At 39.3% G+C, this 27,090-nt stretch overlaps 1 protein-coding gene and 19 non-coding genes across 22 annotated transcripts in view; all 20 read left to right on the forward strand.

The window, feature by feature from the left end:
• The window catches only part of vipr2 (vasoactive intestinal peptide receptor 2), a 108,139-nt gene that overhangs the window by 33,592 nt on the left and 47,457 nt on the right, over nucleotides 1–27,090 (forward strand). For all 3 annotated transcript variants that reach the window (XR_010930993.1, XM_067606692.1, XM_067606694.1), the window contains exon 2: nucleotides 10,281–10,386. Coding sequence is in view for 2 of the 3 variants with exons in the window: in XM_067606692.1 (XP_067462793.1) it covers nucleotides 10,281–10,386 (106 nt within the window). In the remaining variant the exon portion in view is untranslated. The remainder of the gene's footprint in view (nucleotides 1–10,280; nucleotides 10,387–27,090) is intronic.
• Nucleotides 16,055–16,136, forward strand: trnas-uga (transfer RNA serine (anticodon UGA)). Its single transcript has one exon. It is a non-coding gene; the product is annotated as a tRNA-Ser (tRNA).
• trnas-uga (transfer RNA serine (anticodon UGA)) lies at nucleotides 16,333–16,414 on the forward strand. The gene has a single exon. It is a non-coding gene; the product is annotated as a tRNA-Ser (tRNA).
• Nucleotides 16,616–16,697, forward strand: trnas-uga (transfer RNA serine (anticodon UGA)). Its single transcript has one exon. It is a non-coding gene; the product is annotated as a tRNA-Ser (tRNA).
• trnas-uga (transfer RNA serine (anticodon UGA)) lies at nucleotides 17,434–17,515 on the forward strand. Its single transcript has one exon. It is a non-coding gene; the product is annotated as a tRNA-Ser (tRNA).
• On the forward strand, nucleotides 17,712–17,793 carry trnas-uga (transfer RNA serine (anticodon UGA)). The gene has a single exon. It is a non-coding gene; the product is annotated as a tRNA-Ser (tRNA).
• On the forward strand, nucleotides 17,995–18,076 carry trnas-uga (transfer RNA serine (anticodon UGA)). The gene has a single exon. It is a non-coding gene; the product is annotated as a tRNA-Ser (tRNA).
• trnas-uga (transfer RNA serine (anticodon UGA)) lies at nucleotides 19,497–19,578 on the forward strand. Its single transcript has one exon. It is a non-coding gene; the product is annotated as a tRNA-Ser (tRNA).
• Nucleotides 19,762–19,843, forward strand: trnas-uga (transfer RNA serine (anticodon UGA)). The gene has a single exon. It is a non-coding gene; the product is annotated as a tRNA-Ser (tRNA).
• trnas-uga (transfer RNA serine (anticodon UGA)) lies at nucleotides 20,046–20,127 on the forward strand. Its single transcript has one exon. It is a non-coding gene; the product is annotated as a tRNA-Ser (tRNA).
• On the forward strand, nucleotides 20,330–20,411 carry trnas-uga (transfer RNA serine (anticodon UGA)). The gene has a single exon. It is a non-coding gene; the product is annotated as a tRNA-Ser (tRNA).
• Nucleotides 23,929–24,010, forward strand: trnas-uga (transfer RNA serine (anticodon UGA)). The gene has a single exon. It is a non-coding gene; the product is annotated as a tRNA-Ser (tRNA).
• trnas-cga (transfer RNA serine (anticodon CGA)) lies at nucleotides 24,667–24,748 on the forward strand. The gene has a single exon. It is a non-coding gene; the product is annotated as a tRNA-Ser (tRNA).
• Nucleotides 24,899–24,980, forward strand: trnas-uga (transfer RNA serine (anticodon UGA)). The gene has a single exon. It is a non-coding gene; the product is annotated as a tRNA-Ser (tRNA).
• On the forward strand, nucleotides 25,436–25,517 carry trnal-uaa (transfer RNA leucine (anticodon UAA)). Its single transcript has one exon. It is a non-coding gene; the product is annotated as a tRNA-Leu (tRNA).
• trnas-uga (transfer RNA serine (anticodon UGA)) lies at nucleotides 25,697–25,778 on the forward strand. The gene has a single exon. It is a non-coding gene; the product is annotated as a tRNA-Ser (tRNA).
• Nucleotides 25,967–26,048, forward strand: trnas-uga (transfer RNA serine (anticodon UGA)). Its single transcript has one exon. It is a non-coding gene; the product is annotated as a tRNA-Ser (tRNA).
• Nucleotides 26,258–26,339, forward strand: trnas-uga (transfer RNA serine (anticodon UGA)). The gene has a single exon. It is a non-coding gene; the product is annotated as a tRNA-Ser (tRNA).
• On the forward strand, nucleotides 26,524–26,605 carry trnas-cga (transfer RNA serine (anticodon CGA)). Its single transcript has one exon. It is a non-coding gene; the product is annotated as a tRNA-Ser (tRNA).
• trnas-uga (transfer RNA serine (anticodon UGA)) lies at nucleotides 26,773–26,854 on the forward strand. The gene has a single exon. It is a non-coding gene; the product is annotated as a tRNA-Ser (tRNA).

Below are 27,090 nucleotides of genomic sequence, written 5' to 3' on the forward strand. Positions count from 1 at the left end.
GTCTTCTGGGGGAAATGAAGAGATAACAACCAATGCGTAAGTTGTTAATTAGGAAAGTTAAGTGATAATTAAACCAATGACAGAAGAGACATCAATATTTTTCTCTACAGGCTGTCAAAGTGTGTTGAATAATCAGTGTTGGGAGGGTTACTTTAAAAATGTATTTTGATACAATTACTAATTACCTGTTAAAAAATGTAGTCAGTAACCTAATCTGTGTATCACAATATTAATGTAATTTGATTACTTTCCGTTACCTCAATACCAAATATGCAAATAAAGACAAGATGACTTTTACTTGAGTGTATTCTGTAACACAACAGAACAATGGAAATCTTAGAAAAGAAAATTGAAAGACCAAGATTTTTAGCATCAAAAACTGTTTCTACTCAGTGTATTTTTAAAGAAAAACTTTTCATTAAGCAAATTCAGGCCGTAGATTATAGACCTACAATAAAAGTGCACAACACATGATGTACGTTACATTCTCAGGGAAAACCTCTGACAAAACAACACTTGGTGTGCTGGCTGTGAAGTTATTACACAGGCACCCTGTGTGTCGCAGTAGGGGAATACCCCCCCGATGGGTATTTGTTCCCACTCTGCGAGAGCTTTGTCCTCCTCCGCAGCTCTTCTCAGAGGAATGACATATGTGCAGCGGCATCATGGGTTTCACAGCGTCCTTTAATTCAGATCTATCTGCGTGATACGTCTGAGTTTCCTCTTAAAACTTATTCAGTATTAAACGTGCGCGACGACCAGTGACACGCAGTCATCTCGGTGGAGAGCCGTTACGTGTGCAACAAGCTGTCATATACTCAAGCTCTCTTTTAACTTATTTAGTCTTTGGGACCGCCACAGTGTATAACGACCGTCCCTTCCTACTCTCCCAACATAACATCACTAGGTGTGAAGTGTGTGTACGTGCAGCTGCTGTGCGCACCTGCGCGCCGTGTGGTATCATCATCTACTCACACAATCGTGGTTCAGTGAGTTATTTTGTCCCCTTGTTCCTGCTCTGCTTACATTTGGGACTTTTACAGTGCATAGTAGTATATCTTTATTTATTTTAAAATGTATTTTAATATCATAATCCTGCTAATAATCCCCATTTTTACTAAATGTATCGGTAATCTTTAACAGAATATAGTTACCTTTTTTACCCTCATGTATTCCGAACTTGTGATAAGTAATTGTCCATGCATGTTTGTGCTCACACGTTCCAACATAACACATAAACCAGTGTCCCATCTGTCATTATCACCGACTGCACAGAGCCGAGGACATGTCGGACCCCCGCCACACCACGCTGTTTCCAAATCGATGCCTGTGTTGTGAGGGCAGATAAAGATGCTTAAATGGAGCTCAGGCAGCACATGAGGTGGAAGCTATGATGCTGAATTATCAGCTGATAATTAGTGGCAGGAAGTAGCTGCTGTGGTAACACGTTTCTTTTTACTTTTTGAGGATGAGGTGCGTCTTTTTTCAAACTAGAAATATATAAAACCAGCATCTGTTACGCAGTTGTCATTCCTCCAGTTACAGCTTTTGTGTTGGGAGATACAGTACAGTACATTTATGGGTTCAGCCACAACAAGCCATGTTAAATATATGTTGAGTCGTTTCTATTGTTTTAACTCGCTGTCGGTACATGGTGGTATTTTGTTTACTTGATGCCAAAACCATCGGTCCAGGGTGGCATAAGCACCATATTCTGAAGTGGAAACACCTGCAGGTTCACACTTTTGGTTCAAACTGACAACAAGATGAATTTTAATAACTTTGGTGATCCTCTGACTTTTCCTCTAATCCGACCAAAATGTCAAAAATTTACTTAGTCCAACACTTGCTGAACTAATTACATCCCCATCAGCCTCAGCAGCACTTTGTGTTTAGTGCTAATTAGCAAATGTTGGCATGCGAAAACACTAAACTAAGACCTGATTACCTGATGTTAAAATTGTCACTGTGTGCATGTTGCTACTGTGGACACTGCTGGTGTTCAAAGCACCAGCAGTGTCTGTGCCTACAGTTGGTCTCCCATGTGGGGACGGCTCCTCGTCACCTGCTGTATGACACAGGTATAACAGGTTGTGGCCACGCTGAGGATTTCATGCACCGTTGAATGTTGAAATGTCCACAGTGACAGAATCTGCAACCGTGTCACAAATACCAAACATGTTTGATTTGTGGTGAATCTCTGCAGAGCCAATTGTGTCACTCACAGCGGGTCATAATGAGGCGCTGCCAGGTTTTGTATTCTGGCTCGTTCCTTCTGAGACCAGAATAACCCAACTGGAACTGGAAAAAAAATTAACACACAAATCTTAAATGCAGATTCTTTTTCCGGGTTTCGGGTACTGGTACGTACCGCCTCCAGACAGTAGCCAGATACTCGCACTGTCTTACCTTCGTCCACCTATTCAGCTTTACACGTCACCCTATGAGCTGCCAGCGATCAAAATGGAAACATAACAACCTTAAACTGTATTGAAAACGCACTTGAGTTCTGTGTTTAGCTTTGAGCAGCGCAGGTGGTGACTGACTGATGTGTTTTCCCCCTCGGTGCTGAGACAGTTCAGTTTTATAAACCTTTGGATCTAACTCGACTCGACTCGACTCCGCTGATGCTCTCGTACAGACTCGCTGCCCTCCACCATTTCCTGTGAAAGTCGAATCGCTGCCTGCGTACCGAGGAGACCGCTTGAGGCGCTTTCGACCTCACCGGATTTGTTCATGTGTCAGAGTCAGACAGTAAACTCAGTGCCTCGGTTAGCCTGTGGATAACAGTTCCTGCCGCCTGCAGACTTTGGAGAGACTCACTGCTGCGGTTTGGATTTTACATATTGTTTTGCATTTTGATTTAAACCTGTATTATCTCCAGGTCGTTTCTTATTTCTGCTACTGTCATGACACAACATACATAAGAGTTTGTAGATTTTTCTTTGTTTACTGTAAAAATAATACACACGTAGTTTCAAATACAATTATCACAGTAAGTGGTTTGTTATTTTACTTTGAGGGGAAACCAGATCAAACATTGATTTTATAAGTTATTAGCTTTATGTAGCCTATAGCCTAATGTTTGGGAGGATAATGAAGGATAATTGCTTTTCTTCTACTCAATACCTGCACACTGTTAAAGTCAATCAATCAATCAATCAGTTTTTATTTATATAGCGCAAAATCACAACAAAAGTCATCTCAGGGCACGTAGAGCAGGTCAAAACTGTACTCTTTAATTTACAGAGACCCAACAATTCCCCCATGAGTAAACACTTGGCGACAGCGGTAAGGAAAAACTCCCCTCTAACGGGTAGAAACCTCAAGTAGAACCCGGCTCTTGGTGGGCGGCCATCTGCTTTGATCGGTTGGGTTGAGAGAGAGAGAAAGAAAGAGGGAAAGGGGGGGGGGGATATCAACAACCATAACAATAACAATAAGTAGCAATAGCCAGGGAAGGATGCCAACAGGACTGGATGACACAAACACTTGAACTTTGCAGCACTAACTGGAACAGCTTGTAGGAGGTTGCCTTAAGAACAACCTTGCAGAGCTACTAGGCTGTAAAGTCTTGAGGGCAACACACACACATTGGTGGTATATGATGAAAGTTAAAACATTGGATTTTACTTGGACTGTATTTAACCAACATTCAATCAGTGAAAGTCATGTTTTACCCTTCACACATTGCCTTAAACTGACCTAAAATCTCCCTTTAACTGTCACAGAGAAGTTCACTTTCCCTCCAGTTGTGTTTGTGTTTGCAACATTCGTCTGTCACTGAGCATGAAATACTAGAATCGCTTCTTTAACTGAGGCAGCCGTCCAGGATTGTGATAAATATGCTCCTGTACTCTCTGTGCACACACACACACACAAGCATGCACACACATACTTTAGAGGACATTACATTGACTTACATTCATTTCCTGGAGTCGTACCCTAACCATAACCACTACTAGCCTAACTCTAACCTTAACTTTGCATCATGGAGACTTGCTTTCCGTGCCCATAATGTGACCGTGTACACAGACTTTTGTCCCCCGCAACACGACTCACAGCTCTCAGACAGGTGTGGGAACAATGACTGTAAAATGTCTTTCACATCAAACACCGGAGGAGATGAAAAGCAGAGAGAAGGAGACAACAGGGGAGTGAAATGGAAGAGAAAGCGTAGTCGGTAAGAAGCTACTGAAAGCACCGTATGACGCAGATTGATTCGCTTGTGTGTGTTAGAGAGAAACACCTAGTAAGAGGCATGCACGCTGTGTTTTCCATCTAGCTCTGAAATAAATATTTTCTACATTCACTTGTAAATAAATGTCACTTTTGTTGGCGGCTGTAACACACCAGTGATTCAGCCTGGTGTTTGTCCAGTTTGTTTAAGTTTTTCCAGACTCGCTGTCAGGAGTTTCTAGATTGTGTGGAATTTAGTAGAAGAAGAAGAAGAAGAAGAAGAGAAACTTTAAAAATAAAAAAATCTCAGGAAAAAGAGGTATTAGTATTATTTTGCAATGCTTGACTGACAGGTGACCTTGTGAAAAAGAGCATTTCAGTGTGAGCTGATGTCACAGCTCTTTGATCCACAGATGAAAACAAAGAAATGCAAAAAAAGCAAAAGAATAAAGTTTCAGGACAGGAAGTTGGAGCTTTCCGTCACCTCTACTGGTGTAATGCTGATGAAGGACTAAAGGAAGGTGACTGAAGAGAGCTTTTCATCCTGAATGTTTTATGTTTTTTTTTTTTTTTTTTTCTGGAAAGAGCTGCGCCTCGCTCTAAACAAAGACGTGTACTTGGCGATGTGTTCTGATGAACTAAATAAATCACAGCGGACTAAACACACCTCGGCAGGTCGATTAAACATCTCTGCAGCGAGCAGATATTAAACAGCCAACCGTTGCTACATAATTATTTTTTTATTTTTTGATAAATTAGTTTCCGTTGCCGTTTATTACATAATGCTTTCAACAAAGGAACCTGTCATAAAATGTTTTGTGATGCTGCAAGTTCAATATCCTTTTAACACTACTTACTAAATGTGTGTGAGTAAGATGCTGTTACTCCAAACCTGCTGGTGCAGCTCAAATGAACTTTAGTAAAATTTGCCTGTTTGGTCTATTATACAAATCTGAAGTCCATCTTTGTGGGTGATTTTGGTGAACTGACCCTTTAAGAATGACTTTTATTAGGGACCGAGCCCAAAAGACAGAAGGGTGAGGACGTTGTGTGTTTGTTTCTTTCTTTCTTTCTTTATTATTACGGGACATCACACCTATATTTGACCCCCTAAACATGCTCAAAAACTCACCAAATTTGGCACGCACATCAGGTCTGGTGAAAAATTCGATAAAATGTAAAAATTAACCCCTAAAGTGCCAAAATGTGCTCACTAGCACCACCTATGTAACTAAAATGGCCGCCACAGCCCGTAGGAATGTTGGCGAGAGATCAAACCAAAACCCAGTTATTCGTCTCATCAAGACCTACAAATCATATGCTGACACCCCTGACCTATAACCAACAGGAAGTCCGCAATTATCCTTTCAAAATAAGACTTTGCCCCAGTTTTGGCAACAAACGCTGTCTCCTCCAAGGGCGTTAATGTAAGGGTTTTCAATTTACTAATTGAAATTCAAGTGAATGAGCCCAAAACTTGCATAATTTGTCAGTCAAAGTTTCAAAATAAAAGCACACCACACTTGTAAGAAATATCCCTCATTTTTAAAAAGCCAAATGATCTGATCCGGACTGGGCCAGAGTGCGATCAACGCTGCTTGCAGCTTTAATTCATTTTGAGCCTTCTTGTAATTTTTCCACAAATCACAACATAATATAGGGTATAACAGGCTTTGTCAAGTATTTAGACATCCTGGTTACATATAACCTTTGTTTTAACAGCATTTCAGTTACTATGTCTCAGTATGTAGTTAAAAACTTGAAATGTTGTCATTTTAATTATGGTTAATAACAGTTATATGTAATCTAGATTGCTTAAAAACATTCATTTTTGTACAAATTGTCTTAAATGTTTTTGACCAACAAATCCCTAAATCACTTCTTACTGGTTGATGTTGTTAGTCTGAGGTTAAAGTGCCTATAATTGATATTTTTATAATAATTATAGGCACTTTAAAACGAAGGATTGTTGCTGCTGTTGGGATGATTTGCTAAAGAGCCAGATATTTCCCTCAGGAGTTGGTAGAGAGCAAAAAAAACAGAGCTGAAAGTGAGTGAATATTGGACTCACATTCACCAGGTGGACAGAAACACGACTCTAAATGAATGATAATGTTGCTGAATGTGTAAATAAGTAACTGTTTGCCAACAAGTTCAACATATTAACTTAAAAATTGTGTTCACAACTTGTTCCTGCTGCCCCCTTAAGTGGCCAAAAAGTCAGTTATTGCAGGTTTAAAAGACGATGGTTTCAACATCGCTTCACTCTTTAGACCACGGCATGAGACTGAAGTATGTTCTTAGTCACAGAACTTCACTAAACTCTGCTGTGTGTTAGGAAAAAAACTTAACTCTCCTCCTTCAGTCTGAGCTTGTGTTCAGCTTGGCTAATTTACTTTGGCATGTGACTGACACGCTGACTGTGAACACGTTCTTGCCAAAGCCGAACACTAATCTGCTATCCGCTGCGTTTGATGCACCAAAAAAGCTGTTGAGCTGAATCTTCTGGCTCTCGGTCGGGCATTGTCCTCACGCACGTGTCTGCTTTTTGTGTTGTCTTGATAACGGCCAGATTCGCCTCATGCCAGGGGATAAAGGGCCACAGTCTGTGAGGATTTGGGTGAGTGACAAGCAGCGGAGGAATCTGTGCCCTTGGAAATATTTCAAATGCTGTTTATCCCGTGATTGACAAGATAAAAAAATGAATTAACACATAAATTAGTGACTCCACAGTGTGATTTTATACAGAAACGACACTTAATGTCGCTGATATTCTGATTATTCACATATACAATCATTTTCCTGTTTCATATTAACACTGATTTTTACATTAAAGGAATAGTTCAGCATTCTTTCCAAGAGTGAGAAACAAACAAAAATCTGAAGTACTAGTTTACATACTTTATTATTTCAGGTCCTACTATATAGTAGCCATTCACTTACTTTCTAAAGTCAGAATAATATTATAATACAATACTACTCCCATGAAATTTCTCTGTCACCTGTATTATATTTATATCTCATGACATTTATCTTAGTTAAATATATGCAGTGCTAATTTTCAGTGTGATATTATAAGGACAGGGAGAATAGGCAGAATATTCATGTCACACCCACGTCGGGATCATCACACCCAGCTGGGAGGTGTTGGCCAACGTACACGACTGAACACAAACTGCTGCTCCTGCAATATCGACCGCAGATGAACTACTGACTTCTGAGTTATGCTTTTAAACCTCCGTGACAATTTGAACCCCTTAATCTCAAACTTAGACCTCTGTCAAACCACACATCATAATTATTCTCCTCCAACATCAGCGAGGGATAAGCATCAGTAAATCCACTTTGAAATCAATGAGAAAAACACGCTCCTTATAAAATGAGATCTTAGTTCATATTGATCGAATTTTTTGACTTTTTCTGCAGTAAAATGAACCCAGTCAGTCGTTTTACAGCTACATTCGTGCCTGTGTGTCAACCGCAGGAGCAAACGCAGCGTTCTTTCCCAAAAACATAATATTACAACTAGATTTCAGTCAGAATGATGTCACAAAAAGTGACCTTGCTGATACAATGAGGTTTGGCTCAATCAATACATTTTTCAACATTACTAAGACTCAGAATGTCCCATCAACATGGTTCTTATATATATGAAAACCCGACAGCCTCCTCTATCTATTCATATATGGAGATTTGTGCTGTATTGGAAACCATTTTATTTTTTAACATAAAAATTCCCCTAGAGCATGTATAGTGCTACTCACATGTAAAATTATGGCATTTCTGAATAGCCTAACTCGTCTTGAGAAAAACAATATATAGCACGTCTGGGTGACACATATAGTGACTCTGCAAAAAACTTATAAATAAATGAAATTAAAACACAGAATCCTGATAATAACAGGAAACTATAATGATTATACCTGCAGCAGATCACACACTAAAAGCTACTAAATCATAAGATTCAGACTTTACATTTTGAATAGAATAAAAAGTATTAATCCTGCTGTAAATAACTAAAACCACACTGGTGTTTACATGTTTTTGTGCCAATGAAATGAGAATATTCCTCATGAATATTCCTCATAATGTAACCAAACTGGAGTGTTTACATAAGTCTGTATTTGTGCCTTAATTGGATCATAGATTCAGATGGATATACTGTATACACACACACAGGAAGTGCAGTGAAACACAGACAGTAGACTGTACATGTTGTTAGATCATTGATCACATGTCGACTAAAACGTCTGCAAACTCTCACACATTTATACACACACACCTCAGTGTTAATATTCATAAATGTTGAGGATTATTTGTTGTTTGTTCAGTGTTGTTTGGCAGAGCTCAGTGTTTCCTCTGTTGGATTTATAAGGCTCACACACTATTCATTCATCTGCTTCTTCTGGTTAACACACACACACACACACACACACACACACACACACACACACACACACACACACACAGATAGGGAGATAAACAGGGAGAACGGCAGGAAGTGTTGGGTGGTTGGTCGGTTGGTTTATGCAGCTTATCTTGTATTCATCTGTCCATCATAACCTTGACTTTCCCTCCATTTATCAGCTGGAAATACTTCCCTCCATCACTGACTTTAACTGTATACACAAATTATGAACAAATGAATGACTAAATACATGAAAATACACATGAAATTAAATTATTCTCTCTCTTTTTCTCATTGTTTAATTGTTTGCTCTAAACTTTGTTACATTATTTTTATCTGTTGTCTTAAACTTTTACAGTTTTCGTCATTGCTACTTCGCTAATTTTGTTATCGTTTGTCTGTAAAATGTCAGTAAATAATACAAATACACCCGTTATAATTTCTCACAGTCAAAGGTGACGTCTTCAAATGTCTTGTTTTGTCCAACCAACAGTCCAAAACCCAAAAATATTCAGTTTACTGTCATGTTTGACAAAGAAAAGCATCAAATCTTCACATTTGAGAAGCTGAAACAAGCAGATTTCTGGCATATTTTGCTTAAAAAAAGACTAAAATGATCATTCGATCATCGATTAGTTTTCTGTTAATTAACTAATCGACTAATCATTCATCATTGTATCTCTAATTTTCATGGATGCTTTTTTTTTAAAGGTACTTTAAAGAGTGACAATAAGGTAAAACTTCAATAAGACTTTAAGATGAAGGTTGAAGGAATATATTTAGAGGAACGTATCTGAATATAATTAGCAAAGTAAGTTGTTATTGTGTTCTGAGTAGTTTCTATATCAATTTTAGAAATTAATTAAATTTTTTTTTTTTAATGAAAATGAGAGTCATGTCAGGTAAGGTCAGCAGGTCAACCTCTCATTTCTGGTCATCACAACAGATTAAACACTTAGTAACTTATTTCAATATATATTAAACTTTACACGTCCGTACAACATCTTTTTGTTTTTACAGTTAAAGTAACAATTTGACTTGTTTGTAGACGCAGTACGTTGTTGTCAACACATTCATGTCAAAGTCTCTCTCCACTCAAAAACTTCTTGTTCCTTCAGCTGGATGTCGTTCTCTTCTCTGTGCAGAATGATGCACATGCAGAGTTTGTTTTCACATTCATCTGCTGAAGGAGGAAAGTTTCTCTGAGTTCAACACAAATCTCAGTTTAACTCGTGTAATTACGAGCATGATTTGTGACATCACAACTAATTAGGAGCCAATCGTGGTCCAGTGTTCAACTTACATAAGTGCGATGTGGAAGCTGGAAGCCTCCAGAGCACAAACACTGATAACTTTTGAATATACAACTATTTGCATATTCATAGATTCTGGGAGAGAGAGGGGATGTAATTTTAGGGATTTTAACAAGGTAATAGATTGTGTGTGTGTGTGTGTGTGTGTGTGTGTGTGTGTGTGTGTGTGTATGTGTAGAAAAACTACATCGGACACAAATTATTATTCCAAGCAGAGTATTTTTATATGTCTGAAAACATGTCTGGAGGGGATCTTTAAATCACTCATACATGCCACACATCTGCTCATACGAGTGGTTCTTGCAATATATTGAAACTGAAATTGGGTCCCCTGCAGCTTTAACGTACAAACCGGATTCTTTTTTCTTCTTCCTCCGCAGGTCGACAGCCGACATCCGAATTGTAACCTCCTGTTGGAGGTGGAGAGAGACCACGTCGAGTGTGAGAAGATGCTGAGGCAGGACCAGGAATCCGGCAGCCATAAAGGTCACTATCACTCAATGAACTACAGCTAGAAACTTCACTTCCATTAGCAGCAAAGACAGAACTTGTAAAACTTTGCGGACCATTTATCAAAGCAAGTTTGAAATGTGTGCAAACAAGAACATTGGTGTTTATCAAACACTCAGGCTGTACCCAACTCAGAATTTTGTCAGTTGAATGGGATTTGGCTGTTCAATATGAAAATCCAGTGGCGTGAGTTTCAGCGATGATTTTGACCACATCAACGTAGCCAAATGCAACAGAGTCATGGGAACATCATTTTGAGCATTTAAAAATCAATAAAAGACGGCTGCATATGATGCAAGATTTGAATCGCGGTATATAATGTCGGGCTACCATACGGATTTATTGGAATAACGAGACAGGCAGCACACGTGTATTTCTGTTTAAATCAAGCTAATCATGCTAAATCATAGCCTATTTTTCAAAATTTCATTTTAAACATTAAAATCAGCGTGTAAATGAATAAACAAATGAAACAGTTTAAAATAGATTCACGGCATTGCCTGCTATGAAATACTTGACATCTCTTCTTCAACAGGATACTTCTTTATTTCTCTTTAAACATAAAAACTAATAAATAAATATAAACAAGAATAATTATTGCTTTTTATTAGATAGAAAAAAAAACTGGTAGAATATAAAATATAAAACTGGTAGAATATAAAAATATATTAATATGAACAAAAATATATAAAATTAGCAAATTAAAAGTTTTTGGAACAAATGTTGGTGTTCTGACGGCGGCTTTGTCCAAAGATAAATAAATAAAGATACAGTATGGAGTCAGGTGATAGCTTTTTAATTGTTGCACTTTTAAACTGTTTCAGAATAACAGAAAATATACATGGTCAGTAAAGTCAGTTCAAATTAATGATACTGAAACATAACTATAATTAATGCAGATTGATTACAGACAGAATAGATCCTCTTGATCTCTTATATTAAGCCATAAGTGATCATTTTCCCTCTAGTAGACATGATAACTTAATTGCTGAGTTGGTTTACTTGCGATTATCCTGATATGTATCAGTAAAGAACGAGAAAGTAGTATTGAAATCCTACTACTACAGTTTGTTTCATGGTCTGTTGACATAGCCTTCAGAGTCTGCAGAAGTCTTCCAAGCGAGAACTGGCCAATCAGAACGGAGTGGGCTCATTGGGAGACGGTCTTAAAGAGACAGGAGCTAAAACAGCCTGTTTCAGACAGAGGCTGAACTGAGGGGCTGCATAAACAGCCAGTAGAAGATAAATAAGGAGTTTCTTTTAACTGTAAGTCATGCAAAGATAATCCAGTACAGCCCCAGATTAGAAATACAGACCTGTAAATGTGCATGATATGTCCCCCTTTAAACACATAAGCATGGCTGATAAATGAGGCCCCTGAACTGGATCTTTAAACAGAAAACATGGAGCAGAAGCAGAGTCTGCAGACTGAAAGCTCCAGTGTATACATACAAGTATATACACATTGTATGAACATTTATTCATACCTCTGCCATGCGAGGACGTGAGCAGTTTGCAGGTTGCAGTTTAATCCCATGTTTTGTATTCTGTCCTGTTTTTTCTACACAGAAATGGAAACCCAGCAGCTTCCAGTCCAGTTCAGAATTCTCTCTTTTACTCAGATGCCCAGTAAACATTCTTCCATTGAATATATATTGTTAGGACACTGAGAACCTGCATAAATTAGCTGGGAATGTTTTCCAACTAAATCATATCTATCTGTGTATATGCTTATAATCTATTCTAACGTGCATCTATTCTTGGTGCAACGGCTTGCTGGAGCGCAGGCTCACGTCTATGATAAAAATGCATTCACTGCATTATTTCACATTCATTTTCATTCTGTTGAAAGTTAGAGTCTAGACCTCGGGTACATGAATAATTTATGTGACTTTTGGGGGCACAGTTAATATACAGTAGCATCTTGGCAGTTATTTGTACTGATACAACCTGATATATTACTGCATTTTAAAATTAAACCTTGTCACAATTGTTATATAAGTCATATTCTCTCTGTTCCTAAATGCACAACATATTCATTTCAAGGACAAATGCACATAATAAATAAGACTAATCTTTTAAGAATGTAAACTATCAAAACTTAAGTTTCCACACCACCCTTACTGGATTTGTTAGGATTTTCTTTTTGTTTGTATTACCAAAGTATCTATATATTGAAATACATATATATAAATATAAAAGCAATATTTAGTTATGTGATCATTAGAAACAAAATAAGAATACTGTTTCATTTGTTATGAAACAGAATATACTTAAATCACATTGCTGTTGGTCTCATATTTTTTTGGTGAGGAAGGTCAGAATATGACTTTTTTTAAAAGGAATAGTTCAGCATTTTGGTTTTGGTCTTTGTTCTGCATCATGGTAGCAAACCTGGCAACCTCACTGTGAATGCAAGACTTTGTTGTTCATCAGTAAATAGTTTCAACACATAACTCACACTAAAACAAAATTTATATTTGTGTACTGATTAAACAAACAAGATACAACCTAATTAGTGAGCTTTATAGGTGTCATTTTTCTCATTTTGGACACAGCCAGATTAGCCTTTTCCCCTGGTTTCCAGTCTTTACACTAAGCTAGGCTAACGACATCCTGCCTCCTAGCAACAGTTTATTTTAATCATGTCCATAATCTTTGCCTAACATTAATCAAGTTTTAGTTTTTATTTATTTTTTAGAAAAATCAACCTTAATCATAGAGGTGGCAGATTAGAAATTTCTTATTTGAGTCATTTTTGGAAACGTTTTATGGTTCCTACTGTACAAAGTGGGCGATCGACTTCAGCCAAACCCCTCTAAGTCAAATTGAACCTATAATAATTTTTGAAAAATGCCTTGCCTTTATTTAATAGTCAGTGTAGAGTGACAGGAAACACGGGGGTGTGTGGGGACATACAACAAGGACGCCCCTTTCTGTTGTAGATTAAGAGGTAATTTGAAGTCAAAGCCAACATTTGTTATTTTTCACTTCTAAATAATGAAGAGCTCTAATGTAACTATTGTACACAAGAACATCATGATTGACTCACGTGTTTCGGACAGTAGACATTAGTGTTTCTCTTAAACTGTAATCAACAGTTTTATTAAGATGTGAAGATTTTTATTTTCCAAAAATGTAAAGATATAACACCTACTGCTACTTATCAATTCCTGGTATGAAAGTAGAATCCACTAATAAGAATCACTGAGTTTATCAACAATCTGAAGTTTTTAAATTTAATAAACAGATGCTCAGAAGTTTGGAAGGTAACTCACATATATTGTGACGACGATCAAATGTGCTGTAAAAAAGAAAAGGCTCATTTTGGATGTAACCCAGTACTTGTTTAATTATCCCAGCGCTGAATTGACTAAACATTTTATAATTAAGACCAACTGCAGGTCTAATTTAATGAAAGATCCAATTAAGTTTGAACTGAGCGGAGGAGACATTCCATTTACCTTCTTGCAGTTTTATCCCTGCATCTACCTGTAAAATGAAACATACAGTAATGTATTTACTCCACACTGATAGTCTTTTCTTTAGGGAAAAGCTCATTCCATTATTCTTTTTTAAAAGTCTTCGGCAGACTTAAGCTTCCCACGAACACAGCTGTATTTGCCTGAGTGTTTCTACAGCGTTAACAAGCCTGACTTTCCTTCCTTCCGGGGATGTGAGCTCTGGACGCCTGAGTCACCCCTGCTGTGTTAATTAAAGCTCAATGACATGAAGTAGAGCAAAATAATAACATGGCTCAAATCCTCTGCAGGGGGAAAAACTGCTAGGGAGAGCAGTTTTCTTACAGTTTTGTTTTATTCATTCAATCGAGCAAATGAGGCTCGCAGGAATTCAGATTGCTGTACCATTATACAAAACAGTTTACATTTAGCTTGCTCAGCCTCAGTGGGAATCAACCCCCAACATGACAGTATCACTTGCCTTGTTCTACACATTCAGCAGCACACAGGACTCAGGTTTCGACTCAACGGCTGAATATACCAAAGCTGTTTTTATGTTTGTTTTGAATGAGTTGTTTGAGACAAGTCCTTCAAGTGTCCTTCAAAGTGTACATCAGCTGAACATTTTTAAATGTTTTTGCTTTAAAGCCTCAAGTCTCGAGTCAAGTCTTGTCTCATAGCAGTTAAGTCCAAGTTTAATCTCAAGACCTCAGTTTTCTAGATTCAGTCCAACTTGAGTCCAACTGTCACGTTTACAGCTCTAGAGCCAGTTGCACCAGCTGTTCATGCATTCCAACTTATAAATTAGCCTACATGTTAACTAAGTGAAGATTTTTGCATTACTGAATTATGATGGGTTGAACACAAACTAGTTCTTGTGTAGAGATTAGTTGTTACTAAATATATACACCGACTAACTGCCAGGTGTAACAGTTGCATAGTTGACTTCATCAGCTAAGAAAATTTGCTTGCTCATACAGTATATGACCTGTTTAGTGGAGGACAGTAAAAGAGTTGATATGAATATGATTGGTGCATCTGACCTGACACTTGATCAAAATGCTGTTTAAATATTATGTTAAAGGGGAATTTAAAATACATTTACTCAGAAATAAAGGAAGGGATCTATATATCCAAATAAGAGAGAGAATTTAATATGCTCAGTGTGTATGACTACAGGCACTAAATGGCATGAAGAACACAGAAAAGGCTTCTATTAGCAGCTTTTTTTGATTGCAACATGCTTCAAGATTCCCTTTTTCTTTGACCTGCTTTGGAAACTTTTTCAACTGTTTTCTAGTGGATCCAAATTACATTTTGTTAAATTCATAGGAATCTTATTCACCTTGCAGGCACTTGATTATAAACCAAAGGTATTGGACAAATTTAAATTTTGACCTGATGATGGTGCTAGACGAAATGTCTGCTTATCACAAAAGTTACTACAGTTAGTCCTGTGGGGAACATGGATGTCTGAAGTTTCATGGCATCAAATAATTTTTTAGATACATCAGTCTAGACCAAGTGATGGACCAACGAACCTACACTGGCATCTTTAAAAGCTTTGTTAAGTCAAGTAAATTTTAATTATATAGCCCAATATCACAAATCACAACTTTGTCTCAAATTGGGGGCTTTACAATCTGTACAGCAATAATCAACTTCTTGAAATCCAATGGGGGCTCCCAACGCAGGTTCAAACCCTGCTCACAGCAATGGTGTACATCAAGTCTTCCATAATATGTAATCTTGATAGTGCTGAAAACACCTACAGATACCATCAATGTTGTGCCAGATTCCCACAACAAGCTTTGGTATGAAGTGTACAGCAGCTATCTATGCTTGATCATGGTATTTCTGTGCAATGTTTTAGATGCCAAACATACCAACTTCCTTTGAAACACCATGCATTGATTGTAAGACAGCTGTAAGGCGTTGGACTTGAAATCCAATGGGGGCTCCCCGCGCAGGTTCAAACCCTGCTCACAGCGATGGTGTAACCCACAATCTTGATAGTGCTGGAAATACCTACAGACACATCAATGTTGTGCTAGATTCCCACAAGGATCCTCAGTATGAAGGATGTGTTATTGACCTGTGCTTGATCTTGTTGTTACTGCGCAATATTTAAGACCCCAAACATACCAACTTCATTTAAAAAAGTATGCGTCCTGTTTAAGACAGCTGCAATGGCTGAGTGGTTAAGGCGTTGGACTTGAAATCCAATGGGGACTCCCCACGCAGGTTCAAACCCTGCTCACAGCGATGGCATACATCATGTCTTCCACAATAGGTACTCTTGATAGTGCTGAAAACACCATCATTGTGCCAGGTTCCCACAACGAGCTTTGGTATGAAGTGTACACCAGCTATCTATGCTTGATCATGGTATTTCTGTGCAATGTTTTAGATGCCAAACATACCAACTTCCTTTGAAACACCATGCATTGATTGTAAGACAGCTGTGATGGCCGAGTGGTTAAGGCGTTGGACTTGAAATCCAATGGGGGCTCCCCGCGCAGGTTCAAACCCTGCTCACAGCGATGGTGTAACTTAAATTTCCCACAATCTTGATAGTGCTGTAAATACCTACAGACACATCAATGTTGTGCTAGATTCCCACAAGGATTCTCAGTATGAAGGATGTATTAGCGACCTGTGCTTGATCATGTTGTTACTGCGCAATGTTTAAGACCCCAAACATACCAACTTCATTTAAAAAAGTATGCGTCCTGTTTAAGACAGCTGTGATGGCCGAGTGGTTAAGGCGTTGGACTTGAAATCCAATGGGGACTCCCCGCGCAGGTTCAAACCCTGCTCACAGCGGAAGCATAACTTAAATTTCCCACAATCTTAATACTGCTGGAAATACCTACAGACACATCAATGTTGTGCTAGATTCCCACAAGGATCTTTGGTATGAAAGGTGTGTTGGCGATCTGTGCTTGATCATGGCATTTCTGTGCAATGTCCCCAAACATACCAACTTCATTTAAAAAAGTATACATCCCTCGTAAGACAGCTGTGATGGCCGAGTGGTTAAGGCGTTGGCCTCCAATGGAGGCTCCCTGCACAGGTTCAAACCCTGCTCACAGCGATGGCGTACATCATGTCTTCCACAATAGGTACTCTTGATAGTGCTGAAAACACCTACAGACACCATCATTGTGCCAGATTCCCACAATGAGCTTTGGTATGAAGTGTACAGCAGCTATCTATGCTTGATCATGGTATTTCTGTGCAATGTTTTAGATGCCAAACATACCAACTTCCTTTGAAACACCATGCATTGATTGTAAGACAGCTGTAAGGCGTTGGACTTGAAATCCAATGGGGGCTCCCCGCGCAGGTTCAAACCCTGCTCACAGCGATGGTGTAACCCACAATCTTGATAGTGCTGGAAATACCTACAGACACATCAATGTTGTGCTAGATTCCCACAAGGATCCTCAGTATGAAGGATGTGTTATTGACCTGTGCTTGATCTTGTTGTTACTGCGCAATATTTAAGACCCCAAACATACCAACTTCATTTAAAAAAGTATGCGTCCTGTTTAAGACAGCTGCAATGGCTGAGTGGTTAAGGCGTTGGACTTGAAATCCAATGGGGACTCCCCACGCAGGTTCAAACCCTGCTCACAGCGATGGCATACATCATGTCTTCCACAATAGGTACTCTTGATAGTGCTGAAAACACCATCATTGTGCCAGGTTCCCACAACGAGCTTTGGTATGAAGTGTACACCAGCTATCTATGCTTGATCATGGTATTTCTGTGCAATGTTTTAGATGCCAAACATACCAACTTCCTTTGAAACACCATGCATTGATTGTAAGACAGCTGTGATGGCCGAGTGGTTAAGGCGTTGGACTTGAAATCCAATGGGGGCTCCCCGCGCAGGTTCAAACCCTGCTCACAGCGATGGTGTAACTTAAATTTCCCACAATCTTGATAGTGCTGTAAATACCTACAGACACATCAATGTTGTGCTAGATTCCCACAAGGATTCTCAGTATGAAGGATGTATTAGCGACCTGTGCTTGATCATGTTGTTACTGCGCAATGTTTAAGACCCCAAACATACCAACTTCATTTAAAAAAGTATGCGTCCTGTTTAAGACAGCTGTGATGGCCGAGTGGTTAAGGCGTTGGACTTGAAATCCAATGGGGACTCCCCGCGCAGGTTCAAACCCTGCTCACAGCGGAAGCATAACTTAAATTTCCCACAATCTTAATACTGCTGGAAATACCTACAGACACATCAATGTTGTGCTAGATTCCCACAAGGATCTTTGGTATGAAAGGTGTGTTGGCGATCTGTGCTTGATCATGGCATTTCTGTGCAATGTCCCCAAACATACCAACTTCATTTAAAAAAGTATACATCCCTCGTAAGACAGCTGTGATGGCCGAGTGGTTAAGGCGTTGGCCTCCAATGGAGGCTCCCTGCACAGGTTCAAACCCTGCTCACAGCGATGGCGTACATCATGTCTTCCACAATAGGTACTCTTGATAGTGCTGAAAACACCTACAGACACCATCATTGTGCCAGATTCCCACAATGAGCTTTGGTATGAAGTGTACAGCAGCTATATATGCTTGATCATGGTGTTTCTGCATAATGTTTAAGATGCCAAACATACCACCTCCCTTTAAAACACCATGCATTGTAAGATGGCTGAGTGGTTAAGGTGTTGAACTTGAAATCCAATGGGGGCTCCCCATGCAGGTTCAAACCCTGCTCACAGTGGTGGCATAACTTAAATTTTCCACAATCTTGATAGTGCTAGGGTCTGTTTCAGAAAGCAAGTTCAACAAACTCTGAGTCAAACCCTGAACTCTGAATTGATGAACCCCAAAATGGGTAACTCAGAGTTTTTGGCAATAACTGAAAATGAAAAATATAGTAAAAGATTTAAAACATATATAGATCAAAGACACAGAGACATGACTGTAGCTCACAGTTTGATCCAGTAATAATGTGTTTGGTGATTTGTACTTGAAAAAACATTGGGGTTAAATTACAGAATATTTTACATTTTTAGACATCAATTTGTATCTCAGCTCAACAGCATTCAGTGACTTTATTTCAGCTACTTCAACAAATGTAGTAAATTTAAACATTGTCACTGAAATGCTGTTAAAACACATTAAGGTTATGCTCCCTATTTAAAAATCTCACTTTCAAACTACATTCTGCAGCTGCACCACAATCCTGCTCACTCAGCATATTAACATATAATCTCCAATATTATAGGAATGATGTCCCATCAGTGCGACCAATCACATCATGACTGACAGATAATTATTGATTGATTGATTGTTTAAATTTAAACTGAGATTACACATTATGTGCAATAAACATTTCAGCACAGAAGCTGCTCTAACAAACTAACAGCTGTCTTGTGCACAGAGTCACAGAGTTATAACAGAAGGACATGCAGAGGTTTTATTCTGAGCTGAGGATGAATTCACACTGTGTAATATCTGAATGTGAGAGAAAAAACTGCTGTTCAAAGAAATGACTGATGCACTCTATGCTTGGTCATGGTATTTCTTTGAAACCTTTAAGATGCCAAAACATACCTACTTCCTTTAAAACACCATGTATCAATTGTAAGACAGCTGTGATGGCCGAGTGGTTAAGGCGTTGGACTTGAAATCCAATGGGGACTCCCCGCGCAGGTTCAAACCCTGCTCACAGCGATGGCATAACTTAAATTTCCCACAATCTTGATAGTGCTGGAAATACCTACAGACACATCAATGTTGTGCTAGATTCCCACAAGGATCCTCTGTGTGAAGGCTGTGCTTGATCATGGTATTTCTGTGCAATTTATAAGATGTCAAACAACTTCCTTTAAAACACCATGCATTGATTGTAAGACAGCTGTGATGGCCGAGTGGTTAAGGCGTTGGACTTGAAATCCAATGGGGTCTCCCCACGCAGGTTCAAACCCTGCTCACAGCGATGGCTTAACTTAAATTTCCCACAATCTTGATAGTGCTGGAAATACCTACAGACACATCAATGTTGTGCTAGATTCCCACAACGAGCTTTGCTATGAAGGGGAAAGCATCTATCTATGTTTGGTCAAGGTATTTCTATGAAACCTTTAAGATGCCAAAACATACCTACTTCCTTTAAAACACCATGTATCAATTGTAAGACAGCTGTGATGGCCGAGTGGTTAAGGCGTTGGACTTGAAATCCAATGGGGACTCCCCGCGCAGGTTCAAACCCTGCTCACAGCGATGGCATAACTTAAATTTCCCACAATCTTGATAGTGCTGGAAATACCTACAGACACATCAATGTTGTGCTAGATTCCCACAACGAGCTTTGCTATGAAGGGGAAAGCATCTATCTATGTTTGGTCAAGGTATTTCTATGAAACCTTTAAGATGCCAAAACATACCTACTTCCTTTAAAACACCATGTATCAATTGCAAGACAGCTGTGATGGCCGAGTGGTTAAGGCGTTGGACTTGAAATCCAATGGGGACTCCCCGCGCAGGTTCAAACCCTGCTCACAGCGATGGCATAACTTAAATTTCCCACAATCTTGATAGTGCTGGAAATACCTACAGACACATCAATGTTGTGCTAGATTCCCACAAGGATCCTCGGTATGAAGGGTGTATTAGCGATCTGTGCTTGATCATGGCATTTCTGTGCAATGTTTAAGACCCCAAACATACCAACTTCATTTAAAAAAGTATGTACGTGGCTTCCCACGCAGGTCAAACCTGCTCCCAGTGATGGTACATTGAAGAAACCTCAGGAAGAGCAACGGATGCACTAGATGTTGTGTGTACAGAATAGACCAGATATCAAAGTTACAGAAATACAGCATGGGGAAACAGCATTACAAAATTAATGACTCACTACAGCTGAAAGAAACACATAAAGCCTACCTGGCTGCACTACCTTACCCGTCGAAGTAAAACACTCTGGCAGCCACAACATAACACCTAGTGATCAACTACATGTGGTACTGAAATAATGGATGTATGAAAATAACAAAGTAAACCTACTGGTAAACTAGTGTCTCAAATGAGTTAACCTTAGTTTACACACACCGAAAGACTTAAGTCAACTTCATAGCCATAACACGAGTTAATGTGGAAGACCAGGGTGCCAACACAGGTGGGTGGTCTGGTTACATAAAGAGCTGTAACCCGGAGACCATGACAGGAACATTGAATGGAACTGAAAATGGAGTTGAACAAAGTGCAGATCATGCATTCAAACATTTGATTCATCCAAGAAAAGGTCCTGGGGTTGGAGAAGGTTAATGGGATACAGTGCACAGAAGAGTAGTTGGTTTGTTTAACTAACTGCATGAAATCAAAGTTGAATGATGCTGAAAAGCGGCACTGTGCTCAGTCAGCCTTCGCTTTAGTTAACACAGAATAAAGATACCATAAAGCGCAGAAAGAGGATTTCCCCCCAGATGTTTTCTGTTGTGCATTTGGTGTGTCGTTGCTTAAAGCGGTGGCAGTCCTGCCTCTGACATGTTTCTGAGTGTTTCCGTGAAAGCGCACAGAGAAAGGAAAGATCACTTAGCATTTTCTTCATGCACTAATGAGTTCAGATCTGTGGACTTGCTTTTTTTTTTTACCCCACAGACATCTGTTCTCTCACTCTATGCCTACCCCTCCTCTTTTGTCCTCTCTTGCCCTCCCTGTCACCTCTGCTATGTCCTCTATTTTACCTCCTCTCACTCAGTTTTCCTCTTTCTTTAGCTCTGCACTTTCACTATTACTTTTTTAAACCATGTTGTCTCCTACTTTCTTTTACTCTCCTCATCTTCTGGTCTCCTCTTATCACATCTTTCAGTTTTTCCCACGGTCTTTCCCTCTTTTCCTATCTGCAATTTCACTTGCCTTTCCACTCGATCTAGTTTCCTAGAAAAACTTTCAGTGATGAATCTAAATATATCATCTTCACAGTTCAGGGCATTTACGGTGAGGTCAAGACAAGAATAAGTTTTTATTCTTACATTTGACATACGATAAGAAACCAATTGTAAGGAAGTCAAAGGTGAGAGTGACTTCAACCAGACAGCAGATGTACCAAATTATACTATGTCCTTAGCCTCTCATATGTTACTGATGTTCAGGTGCAACATGGAGAGAGGAAAGTTGGCCTGAGAGCCAGAGAAAGACTATTAATACAGGAGGAAGAAATGAAAAGGAAGGAAGGAATAAATAAGGAACGAAAAACTAAAAGAAGGGGGAAAACACAAGTAAGTTAAGATTAATGAAAGAATGAGACTGTCCTCTCAAGAAAAACGACACAATAGGTCGCAATGTCAGTTGCCCCAAAATGATGTATTGAGTGACAGATGCTAGCAACTGTAGAAATTATGACCGGGAGCAGTGGCGCAGTTCAGATGACGTCTGTATAAACTGACAAATTTCCTCATTGTTTGAAGGTGGTGGGTTGGGTGGACTTTGCCACCACGTTGTTGTCACATCATCAGACATCATTATTTTTTAACAATGAACTGTAGCAGTTTTGGAAGGCACAAACAAATGATGTTGTCCTGCCAATTACTACCGATAGAAGTGGCATATTAGAAGAGTCACATGGTCAAACGAATCTGGAGGACTTGTTGGAAAGAAGGAAAAACAAAGTAGCAATTAACAAAGGTAGAGGGAAGGAAAGAAAAGGGGTAAAGGAATACTAATAAATGAAAGGAAAATATATAAAAGATAAGAAAGAACAGAAGATAAGAAATAAAAGAAAGGAAAAGGGGAGTAGGGAAGAAAGAGGGAAGACAGGAGGAAGAGGTGAATGAAAGAGACAGGAAATAAATAATAATAACACTCATTACATATTTTATGAACTTGAACCTGATGTTGAAAGAAAAATGTGAATCTACAGTAACTCCAGCTATTAGATAATAAATATAGTGGAGGACAAGTGGAAAGTCTCCAAAAATGGAAACTCAAGTAAAGGACCAGTGGAGGATGATTTGTGAAATCATAACTAGTTTGGAGCCAATCGTGGTTCATAATACAATTTACACAAGTGTGAAGAGGAAACTTGAAGCCTCAAGTGCATAAACACTGAGAACAGACTTAACAGTGAGTCCAGCAGTTCAACTTTTGAAATTAAATATATTTGCATATTCAGAGATTCTGACATTTTTATGAGGGAGAAGTGGGAGATGTCATTTAAAGAATTTTTAACGAGATAGTTGAACGTCTTTGTGGAAAAACCATATCAGACACTAATTATTATTCAAAGCATATAAAAGCATTTTTTATGTCTTAAAATATGACAGGAGGGGGTCTGTAAAAGCTTTTTGTCACATCTAACATTCTCCATGAAAATTTAGATGTCAACACAGACAATCAAACCATTTTTTTTCATTAAGAGAGTTTTTCATTTCACTCCTACAATATTGTTGGACTCATAATGCAGGAACTGAAATATTTTCTTTTTATTCCACAAATTCCTTGTCAAAGCCAGGCACCTACATTACCCACAATGCAACTCAATCACCAATAGTTTGGTCAGAGATTGAGATGTGTTATGCTAGTAGAAGTTAATGTATCCTGGAACTGCTAGCCCCCAGCAGAGATGAGGAGTCTGGTAACTAGGGATGTGCAGAGAGCCATGTATTTGTATCTGTATTTGTTGAGGCAGCAAAATTATTTGTATTTGCATGTGCAACTCCGGGAGTGATGTCCAAACAAGGAAATGTGCGTCATGTAGCAGATGGATGTGACTCCCCTCAGCAATAGCGATGTAACCAAACTGTGCGCTGGTATTTAACTTTTTTTTTTCTTCAAGAAAACAAATAAATTTTTAAAATATTTGTATGAAACAAATATTTGTAAAAAACCCACTATTTGTGCTTTGCCAAATAACATATTTGTATTCAGGCACAGTCCTACTACAGACACCATTGATTTTGTGCCAGATTCTGACAACGAGCCTCGGAACAAAGAGTATAGTAGCAATCTGTGCTTTCCTGTGCAACATTTAAGCCCTCAAACATACAAAATTCATTTTAAAAAGTATACATCACTTGTAAAACAGCTGTGATGGCCGAGTGGTTAAGGCGTTGGACTTGAAATCCAATGGGGGCTCCCCGCGCAGGTTCAAACCCTGCTCACAGCGATGGCGTACATTAAGTCTTCCACAGCACGTACTCATGATACGGCTGAAAATAGCTACTGACACTGTCAATGTTCTGCCAGATTCTCACAATGAGCTTCAGTACAAAGCTTATAGTATCAATCTATGCTTGATCACGGTATTTCTGTGAAATGCTTAAGATGCCAAACAAAACAACTTAATTTAAAAGACTATGCATCAGTTGTGAGACAGCTGTGAGGACAGAGTGGTTAAGGCATTGGACTTGAAATCCAATGGAGACTCCCTGCACAGGTTCAAACCTACTCACATCGATGGCGTATGTTAAGTCTTCCACAATATGTACTCCTGATAGTGCTGAAAATATCTATGGACACCATCAATATCGTGCCAGATTCCCACAAGGAGCCTCGGTACAGTTACAATCTGTGCAATGTTTAAAACCATAGACATACCAAATTGATTTAAAAAAGTATGCAACAGCTGTGATGGGCGAGTGGTTAAGGCGTTGGACTTGAAATCCGATGGGGTTCAAACCCTGCTCACAGTGAGAACACATGTTCAATCTCTCACAATTTGTGCTCTTCATAGTGCTGAAAATAGCGACAGAAAACACTAATGTGTTTAAAATGCCAAACATACCAACTTCATTTAAAAGACTATGCATCAGTTGTAAGACAGCTGTGATGGCCGAGTGGTTAAGGCGTTGGACTCGAAATCCAATGGGGGTTCCCCGCGCAGGTTCAAACCCTGCTCACAGCGATGATCTATGTTCAGTCTTACACAATGTGTGCTCTTCACAGTTTCCCACCAGTAGCCGAGGTACCAAGGGTATATTAGCAACCTGTCCATTTATGTGCAACATTTAAGACCCTTAACATACCAACTTTATTTCAAAAACTATGGAAGACAGCTGTGATGGCCGAGTGGTTAAGGCGTTAGACTTGAAATCCAATGGGGACTCCCCACGCAGGTTCGAACCCTGCTCACAGCGATGGTGTACCTTAAGTCTTCCACAGTGTGTACTCTTGATACTGCTGAAAATACCTACAGACACTGTCAGTGTTCTCACAGTGAACTAAGTGGTTACTAAGGTTATAGTATCAATCTATGCTTGATCATGGTATTTCTGTGCAATGCTTAAGGTGCTAAACAAAACAACTTCATTTAAAAGACTATGCATCAGTTGTTAAACCGCTGTGAGTGGTTAAGGCATTGGACTTGAAATCCAATGGGGGCTCCCCACGCAGGTTCAAACCCTGTTCACAGCGAGGACACATGCTCAATCTTCCACAATCTGTAGTCTTCAAAGTGCTAAAAATAGCTACAGAAAACACAAATGAGGTGCCAGAAGCCGAGGTACCAAGGTTATATTAGCAACCTGTCCATTTATGTGCAACATTTAAGACCCTAAACATACCAACTTTATTTCAAAAACTATGCAAGACAGCTGTGATGGTCGAGTGGTTAAGGCGTTGGACTTAAAATCCAATTGGGACTCCCCACGCAGGTTCAAACCATGCTCACAATGATAGCGTATGTTAAGTCTTCCACAACATGTACTCTTGATAGTGCTGAAAATACCTATGGACACCATCAATATCGTGTCGGATTCCAACAACGCGCCTTGGTACAGTTACAACCTGTGCAATGTTTAAGACCCCAAACAAACCAAATTAATTTTAAAAAGTATGCATCAGTTGTAAGACAGCTGTGATGGCCGAGTGGTTAAGGCGTTGGACTTGAAATCCAATGGGGGCTCCCCACGCAGGTTCAAACCCTGCTCACAGCGAGGACACATGCTCAGTCTTCCACAATTTGTACTCTTCAAAGTGCTGAAAATAGCTACAGAATCCCACAAGGAGCTTCAGTATGAAGGCTATAATAGTGATCTATGCTTGATCATGGTATTTCTGTGCAATGTTTAAAATGCCAAACATACCAACTTCCTTTAAAACACCATGCATCAATTGTAAGACAGCTGTGATGGCCGAGTGGTTAAGGCGTTGGACTTGAAATCCAATGGGGGCTCCCCGCGCAGGTTCAAACCCTGCTCACAGCGATGGCGTACCTTAAGTCTTCCACAATATGTACTCTTGATACTGCTGAAAATGCCAACAGACACTGTCAATGTTGTGCCATATTCTCACAGTGAGCCTCATCCCAGAGGTTATAGTATAAGTCTATGCTTGATCATGGTGTGTCTGTGCAATGTTTAAGATGCCAAACATACCAACTTCATTTAAAAAAGTATGCATGCCTTGTAAGACAGCTGTGATGGCCGAGTGGTTAAGACGTTGTACCTGAAATCCAATGGGGACTCCCCGCGCAGGTTCAAACCATGCTTACAGTGTTAAGGTATGTTAAGTCTTCCACAATATGTCCTCTTGATAGTGCTGAAAATACCTATGGACACCATCAATATCGTGCCAGATTCCCACAACGAGCCTCGGTACAATTACAGTCTGTGTGACTTTTAAGACCCCAAACATACCAACTTCATTTAAAAGACTATGCATCAGCATAGCTGTAAGACAGCTGTGATGGCCGAGTGGTTAAGGCGTTGGACTCGAAATCCAATGGGGGCTCCCCGCGCAGGTTCGAACCCTGCTCACAGCGATGACATATGTTCAGTCTTACACAATATGTACTCTTCATAGTGCTGAAAATACTGACGTTGTGCTAGATTCCCTCAAGGAGCCTCGTTACATGTTACAATCTGTGCAATGTTTAAGACCCCAAACATACCAACTTCATTTAAAAAAGTATACATCAGTTGCAAGACAGCTGTGATGGCTGAGTGGTTAAGGCGTTGGACTTGAAATCCAATGGGGGCTCCCCACGCAGGTTCAAACCCTGCTCACAGCGAGGACACATGTTCAGTCTTCCACAGTTCATACTCTTCATAGTGCTGAAAAGAAAGAAAGCACTAATGTTGTGCTAGATTCCCACAAGGAGCCTCAGTATGAAGAGTAAAATAGTGATCTATGCTTGGTCCTTGTATTTCTGTATAACGTTTAAGATGCCAAACATACCAAGTTCATTTAAAAAACTATACATCAGTTATAAGACGGCTGAGTGGTTAAGGTGTTGGACTTCCAATG

This window comes from Thunnus thynnus, chromosome 12 (assembly GCF_963924715.1).
Source record: "Thunnus thynnus chromosome 12, fThuThy2.1, whole genome shotgun sequence".
NCBI lineage: Eukaryota > Metazoa > Chordata > Actinopteri > Scombriformes > Scombridae > Thunnus > Thunnus thynnus.